The sequence below is a fragment of the Stegodyphus dumicola genome, chromosome X1, assembly GCF_044657685.1.
Source record: "Stegodyphus dumicola isolate Sdum_Otavi_A_Nest chromosome X1, ASM4465768v1".
Lineage (NCBI taxonomy): Eukaryota > Metazoa > Arthropoda > Arachnida > Araneae > Eresidae > Stegodyphus > Stegodyphus dumicola.
This window is the reverse complement of record NC_140780.1, coordinates 171,713,145-171,721,198: the sequence shown is the minus strand read 5'-3', so window position 1 is coordinate 171,721,198 and position 8,054 is coordinate 171,713,145. Positions and strand designations below refer to the sequence as shown.

General features: G+C 28.6%; 1 protein-coding gene across 3 annotated transcripts in view; it reads right to left on the bottom strand.

The window, feature by feature from the left end:
- Positions 1 to 1,044: 1,044 nt before the first annotated feature.
- Positions 1,045 to 8,054, bottom strand: part of LOC118200173 (uncharacterized) — a 33,906-nt gene continuing 26,896 nt past the window's right edge. For 2 of the 3 annotated variants that reach the window (XM_085808575.1, XM_035372099.2), the window contains 2 exons: positions 5,023 to 5,092; positions 1,045 to 4,447 (listed from right to left, as the gene is read on the bottom strand). In XM_085808575.1, coding sequence (XP_085664701.1) covers positions 1,768 to 4,413 — 2,646 coding nt within the window. In that variant the 5' untranslated portion in view covers positions 4,414 to 4,447; positions 5,023 to 5,092 and the 3' untranslated portion in view covers positions 1,045 to 1,767. The remainder of the gene's footprint in view (positions 4,448 to 5,022; positions 5,093 to 8,054) is intronic. The other variant, XM_035372101.2, reaches the window with a different exon arrangement.

The window sequence follows — 8,054 nt, the reverse complement described above, 5'->3', positions numbered from 1 at the left end:
CATGAAAGTATGCCCCATCTCAGCTCTAACAAAGAATTCAACATCATTCTTAAAATGTTTCTCGTACATTACACCTACAAAATTATCAGCTTTGTTATCACTGTTGCAACTTCAAGTGTATCATCAGTACCTACTTCAGTTTTCTTAAAATTCCTGTTACTTGGTGGTGTTGCATTTTTTTTCTTCAATTTTCATTGTTTCATCATTTATTTAATAGTTACCATGTTTGAAATAGATAATTGAAATTTCTGAGACATGCTTCCAAAAAATACGTATATTCAGCATCTGCAACATATGAAGGTTAGTTTTCTGGATCACACAATTACACTCATATATTCCATATAATGAATGATTGTTATCCTGCAGTGATACTATCTGTGTAATAATTCTAGTAATCCATTCATCTTACGTTTGAACTAGATCTACTATTTGCTCTCAAGTGCATATTTTGTAATTTAAAAAAAACTTATTATAATTATTTTTATGTGCATAAAATGTTATTAAAAACATTATGTGAGTTACAATTCAAAATTTAAAACATATACTAAATATTTAATATTATAGTGTATAAAGAGAAGCACAATATACTTATTTGTATACACTATGATGTAACAGCGTAACTGAAACAAATACAATTCTATAACTTGAAACGGCTAAAATTTCATAACTAATTGTATTGCATTCCCTTTATTTATAACAGTTAAAAATAATAATCTATTCATTTTACATTTTAAATTTTTTTTTTTTTTCATTTCCAGAAACAAGCAAACACATCTTTGAAGCAAAAAGACGTTTTAGAAAAGAAATGAATGTACATAAAACTGATATCCTGTAAAATTATCACTAAATACAGAATTGAGCTAGCACTCGAACTGTATATTGAATAAATACATAAAAAAAACAAAAAGTGCAGTAACTTGAAGTTATTTACACTTATGTTGGCATTAAGATATAGTGCCCAATTTTTTTAAAGCAATATTGACTAAAACTGGCACACAAAAGCAAACAAAACAATGTAAAGACGTGAAATAAACAACAAAATAATATAGAGAAATATTTTATTACAAAGACTAGTTTATGAAATTACAAATATATTCAATGAAATTCTTAAGAATGAATGCATATGACAGTTTGTTTCTTTTTTTTATGTGATAATTCTGATGCCTGAAAACAACTGCTCAGATTAATGCTTTTAACATTTAAAACTTACAAGAAGCATTAAGTCATATAACATTAGGAATAAATTCTTATATGAGATTCTCTGCATAATGGATTGCATTCGTTTTTGGAGAACATACATAAGTTTCCTACTTGTGGCCATTTAATTGAAAGTTTAATTTTAAGGCCATCATGTTTAAGACTTGCACATAGTCGGACTTCTAGCATAGTATGTGTCTTCATTAGAATCAATCATACCTGACCCACAGTAACCAATATGAACTTATCAATAAATATTAAGTAAATGTGTACAATCATATAGCTACTGTATTTCTCTTCAAAATTTCAGTCTGTTTACATCGTAAAAACTCACTCATACTTTTAATCTAGAACTCAATTTTTTAATATTTAAGATAAACAAATAAACACAAACAGACTATACAATTTTGTACAATTAACTTATGCAACCAATATTCCATAAAATTTACAACATTGCAGAATCTTAATTTGGAACACATCTACTCTTACGGTAACTTAAAATCTACCATTACCAGCTTTATTTTTTACACAATTACTTCCCCAAACACATAAAAGTTTGTCAAAATATTACTAAACCAATGTTTCATTTGAAGACTTCTGATTACAAACAGTATCTAAATGTGAACTTGTACTCGGAATGTTATCTATTTCTTTATTATCCAGTTTTACAATAGTGTCTGTCTTTGACACAGTTTGAACAGCAGTTATATCTAAGCTTTCATGTTCATCACTTTCATGACTGGAAATTTCAGAGCCAATATCATCAGGAGTGAAATAAGCTGACACTTGACTAGAATTATCATTTGAATCACAAGTTTCTTTAACAAATGTCTGAAGGCATATTTTTGGCACTAAAACATTTTCTAATGTTATTTCAGGTTCAAAGATCACTGAATCGGTTCTTTGACAAACATTTCGACAACTTTCTATGTTTAAATTTTCAAGGATTTTATTTAAATGTTGCTGCTGCAATTTATAATTCTCTCTCAATTTATACAAGTGATGTGCACTAAATTTTCTTATTCGATTTCTCTGAAAAATGTAATTTTCACGTAATCTAATTATCTGACTAGCACTATAATCACGAACTCTCTGAACTTGAGAGTAGTAATTTTCTCTAATGCGATCAATTTGAAGAGTACCATACTCTTTAATATCTCGCAAACGTTCAGCTTGAGATGAGTAACTTTCCCTCAAACGCTCCATTTGCTGCATACAGTTATCTTTTATCCGTTGAACTTGAACATTATAATTGTCTCTCAAGCGATCCAATTGCTGTTTCTTATAGTGTTCCATATTTTCAAGGATTTTTTTAATTTGCTGTGTTCGGGGCGATGCACTTCCACTTCGACAAGGACATTTGATACCAAAATGTTTCAGTATCATCTTAATTAGAATAGAAATTAAAGTTAATAATAAAAATCCAAAACTAGTAGCCATGCCAACAAGCACACTAACAATTTTGATATGTTCAAAATAATCATAATCTAAGGTTAATCGAATTGATATTGAATCATAATTTAAAGGATTGGATGCTACACATACGTAAAACCCACCATCTCCTCTTTCAACATTTTGAATGCCTAAACTCCCATTTGGCATTATGAAAAATCGACCTTGTCGTGTTTTCTCATTAATGGGGCCTTGAAGCAACTGATAATTAGTAGAGTGGAATGAAATGCTTGCTGGGATCTGATCAGAGATATTCTTATAGCTTATCCAGTGAAGCATCATTTTCTGAGGTGTTATCCATGTCAAATTTGGTGGTGGGTTACCATCGACTTGACATTCTAAATATGCTGGTGACCCTACTTTGAATTTAGTTCTATTAGTGTAGTGAAGAATAGAAGCATTAGTGCATATCATGTTATGGTCCAGTGCATCAAGTAAAACATGTCCAATTAAATTAGCAGGAGAATGACAGAATGTTTCAGAAGGAGATAAAAGGTGTGCATTACTATGTTCTCCCAACCATAGTAACAACCAATATAAATAACAGTCACACTTCCAAGGATTTCCTTTCAATTCAATGGTTTCGATTTTTTTCAGATTATTAAGAATTCCCATTTGTAAGGTTGTCAATTGCATACTACTTAAATCCAGATGTTTTAAATTTGGTGTATGAGAAAATGTCTTTAGATTGACAGATACAACTTCCGAACCAGATAAATCAAAAGATTTCATTTCTTTCAATCCTGCAAAGCTGGATGAAGTTAATTCTTTAAAGTGGCTCAGTTTTCTCATATATAATGTTTGAAGATGGATAGTATGTAAAAAAATATTGTCAATGCTCATAAATGAATTTTCACTAATGTCAAGAGTTTTTAGAGATTCCAAAGATCGGAAAACTCCGTTTTGTAATTCACTTACATTATTGCTACTTATGTTTAAAAACTGAAGATTTTTAAGTCCTTTAAATGTTAGAAGGCCAACAGATTTAATGCAGTTTCTGCTTAAATCCAATATATGTAGTTTACTCAAAGGCGAGAATACAAGATTGCTAAGAAATGTGAGTTTATTTTGCCTCATGATCAATGTTTTCAAATTGTGCAAATTTTTAAACCATTCATGTCGAATATTTACTAGCTTGTTTGATGATAAATCCAAAACATTTAGTTCTTTCTGACTCCAAAAACTATTATAACTCATATTTACTATTTCATTGCTACTTAAGTTAAGTGTTAATAATGTATTTATCTCATGAAACATAACTTCAGTTATAACATGTAGTTTGTTACTAGCTAAATTCAAATACAGAAGGTTATGATTACTAAATGCTTTCTCAATAGCATCTGAAGGCAGTGCATTTCTAGACAAATCTAAAGTTTTTAAATTTTGAAGTGAATTTAGCCAATTTCTGTTTATTTCATGCACATTATTCTGTGAAACATTGAGAATATTTAAACCATTTAAGCTAGTTGTGTAAGATAAATTGAAAATTTCATTTCCAGCTAAATTGAGATGATAAACAGAGGAATGTAAATTTTGAGGGAAATAAGAAAGTTTTTTGAAATCACAGCTGATAACTAAATGCTGTTTCAAATAATGACAGGCACAGTTATTTGGGCAAACATTTTGTAATTCAAATTCTTGTTTTGGAAAATTTTCAAAATCACCAGCAACCGAGTAATCAGTCTTCGATGGAAAAGCATCTGAGAATAAATGTATATTCTTTATAAAAGCCATTAGGATTACAATAGTCCATACTGATGCCATTATCAGATGAAAACAATAATTTGCTTAGAATCACCTGAAAAAAAAATATACATAATTCATAACTTCAGATTTTTACACAAATGCACTAATTGTAAACTGAGTTATATTTTTCCCCGTTTGCATTTTCTATCTGCTTATTATGAATTTAATGAAAGAAACTAGAAAAATTAATATACCTGCATAATCACAAACAGGAAAATGCTGGATATGATTCAGAATTTTTTTTTTTTTTATTTTTATTTTTTTTTTTTTTAAGTTTAGCAGATGAAAAAATAAAGTAGTTTAGCAACAAAAGGCAGTTACAACATTTTTTTTTTTCATCAATAAACATCCATTACTAATAGAATGGAAGAAAGTAAAACAGAAATAAAAACAGAAAAGAATATAAAATATCTTTATAAAGGGACATTCAATGCAATACGCATGATGAGGCTTCTGAAAATGAAGAATAGAAAATATTCAGTAGCAATTCTTGCGAAATTTAACATCTATAAGCTACTCAAGCCTTGACTGAAATTTAACAACAACAACAAAAAACGTATTATTTAATATTAACTCAAATTATATTTTATCATGTTTCTTACTGAAGATTTATAGAGCAATTTTTACCTTTTCATATGAAACATAAGTGTTGAGGTATTCGTTTCACTTCTTTTAATTAAGCCCTATGCCTTAGAAGCTGCACAAAACAAATAAAAATTAAAATAATGAGATTATGTAAAAATTAAAATAAAACTGCAATGCTAGAAGACATATAAAAGATTACAAAATCATAAAAAAATATAGATGGCTAAATATAAAACCCATCTGTAGTTTATAAATGTTAAAAACAGTAGTCAGGTCAATAAAAGATAAAAAAATTTAACTTAGGGTACTACTTTGATTTAAAAGAATAAATGGGTTTATAAGATCACTTAAAAAAAGAAATCCTAGATAATTTTATTGAAGCTATAAGTTCAGGATTGATTTCCTTTGCATTATAGGTTAACAATAGCTTCAGATATATTTAAATTGTCTATTTTTAAAATCTGTCAAAGCATAATACACATTTCTTAAAATGTTGACATTCCAGGCCCAAACTGTTTATAATGTATATAAGGATTAAGTAAAATGCAATATGTTATCATAGGATTTGATTATAAAATCTCTATGATAATTTTCTGGTTAACTAGAAAAGCATTCAATAGCACAAAACAAATTTTAAATCTTTATAACCACTGGTGTCTTTATTTGAATAAAGAAGTTACCAAGTGTACTGAATTTTAAGCATTCTTAAAGATTTAAAATCGTGGAAGTAATTGTATAGAAAATTCTTGTTAACAAAGTACCAACAGCATTGATTTTTAAGATTAAATTTCATTTTAAGTGAATTCAAACTGAAATAAAATACCAAATATTGTCCAAAATAAATAAAATAGCATAAAATTATCTGAAAGAAGAATAATCAATTGGTGGCACAGCAAAATGCTCCCCTGAAGGATTAGGAATTTCAGCAGAGCTGTCTGCTTATTAGAACCAAAGCTGTTATGTTACCAAAAATGAATGGGTTTCTGTTATGCTATAGGCTTCAAAACTGAGATAAAGACAAGAATTTCAACAATCATGGGATTTCTGTAAGATACTAGAAGAAACAAGTATATAAAAGGAAAATGAAATAATTTTAGTGACAAAACATTTAAAAATGTGTTTTTAGGGTCGATTAATGCATTACTGCTACAGATAGTAAAAGACATATATGCTTCTGGTCCCACAAATGATTTAGTGATGGAACAATAAAAGTACTGCCCTTTTATTAAAAAAATAAATTTTTAACAGTGAGACTATATTGTGAGGAAGGAAAAGTTGACTGTTTTGTAGTGGTACAAAAGTTTAACTATAAATATATCAATTACAATATAGCATTTTAATCCAGTTGTTAAAAAATTAAAAGATAGTGCATAAAAGACTTGAATTTTCAGTGTTTGAAGAAGGTATAATAGCTTGAAACATGTCAGTACAGATACGACAAGACTGCCACTTCAGCTGTTTCTTCAGAAATAACATTAAAATATTCCGAATGCACTTTTCTTTGAACAAATGACGTTTTAGCTGAAATTGTTCCTTGTTGACATACTGTTACGTACAATTAAGACAGTAATTTTACAGAAAAAAATGAAGCAAAAATTTTGCAGTCCAACACTTAATTTACATTTCTTGAAAGGGGGATGGGAGTATTAGATGCGCAAATAGTAATAGAAATAATTATTATGCAACTAAATGAGTAATGCATTATATTTGAAACAATACTCACATTTATAAACTAGTCAAATTTTTATATACCATCAAGATTTTTTAAAGTGGATGATATCTGATACGCTACAGATTACACCAAATTATTTTTTAATACAATCTTTTCCCTTTAACACCCTTCTCAATTAAAAAAAAATCATTTAGCGTCAATAGTGCTTACAGCTACAGACAGATAAAAGGACAGCAACTTTTATGTTGCTTAGAAAGCTGTTCTTTTTCCACATTCCAAAAGTCTATAAAATATTCACTGGACCTGTTTTGAAATTTTAACAGACAATTCAGTTAAAAGTTTTGGTTTAGATTTTGAAATATGAAAACTTTGCATTATATGTCTTAGGTAAACTGCAATGAAGGCAATATTAAAGACATGTATGAAAAATAACCTAGAAACTGTAATAGAAAATTTAAAGCAAGCGACAAATATTTGAAACTTAGCGAATTTCACTATACCTCAGAATTCATCTTGTTACTGATCTAATCATGTTTTAACTTTCCACTCAGTCTTTAATTCTAGAATTGTTTTGAACATAATATTCTGCTTTAAATGCACAAAATACAAAGCTATTATTAAAAATACTTTCTCTAAATGTGCATTACAAAATATGATATTCAATTTCGATATGGCAAAGTTCAGTTTTAAAGGCTACTTGGAATCTTTAATGTTCCCTTTACTTTTGCATTTTATAATAAAGGAAAAGGAATCTGAACAAAATTAGTGGAAATATCTTTTCTACAGTTCGACATTTTTGATGGTAATGGTTTAATTAATATTTTTGCTGAAAGAGTACGCTTTCCAAAACTGTCATATTTTATGGCAGGGGTTCCCAAAGTGTGTGCCACGGCGCCCTGATGTAAGCCCAGAGGCACGAAGAAGCGCCTTTCCCTTGCTTCAGGTAGAAGCAAGACTTGCATTGAAAGCTCACCCATACATTTTATTAATTATATTTCATTAATTTTATTCTATTTCTTAAAATAATAGTTCCTTAAATTTTTCTCAGTATTTATATTTCAGTTGGTCACCTAAATTCCATTTAAATTATATTTTTAACATGTTTATTTCTCCTTTTAATCTAAAGCAGAGTTTCTTAAACTTTTTGGTGTGGGGACCCCATAATAGTTACGAAAATTTTGTTGGACCCCATAAGTATTGGGCAAATCCGACACACATATGAGTGAAACTGTTAGTTTCTTTCCTTGTAATGTAATAAACTATTGCAGTTTTAGGTCATTAGTTTTAAGTTTTAAAGTAAAATGGATGTTTCTATTATAAAAAAAAAATGCATCAAAACTTTTTCATTTTTTTCTTTGCCTGTATTGTCTTATTTTTACCTATTTTCAGATGCATTATGTAA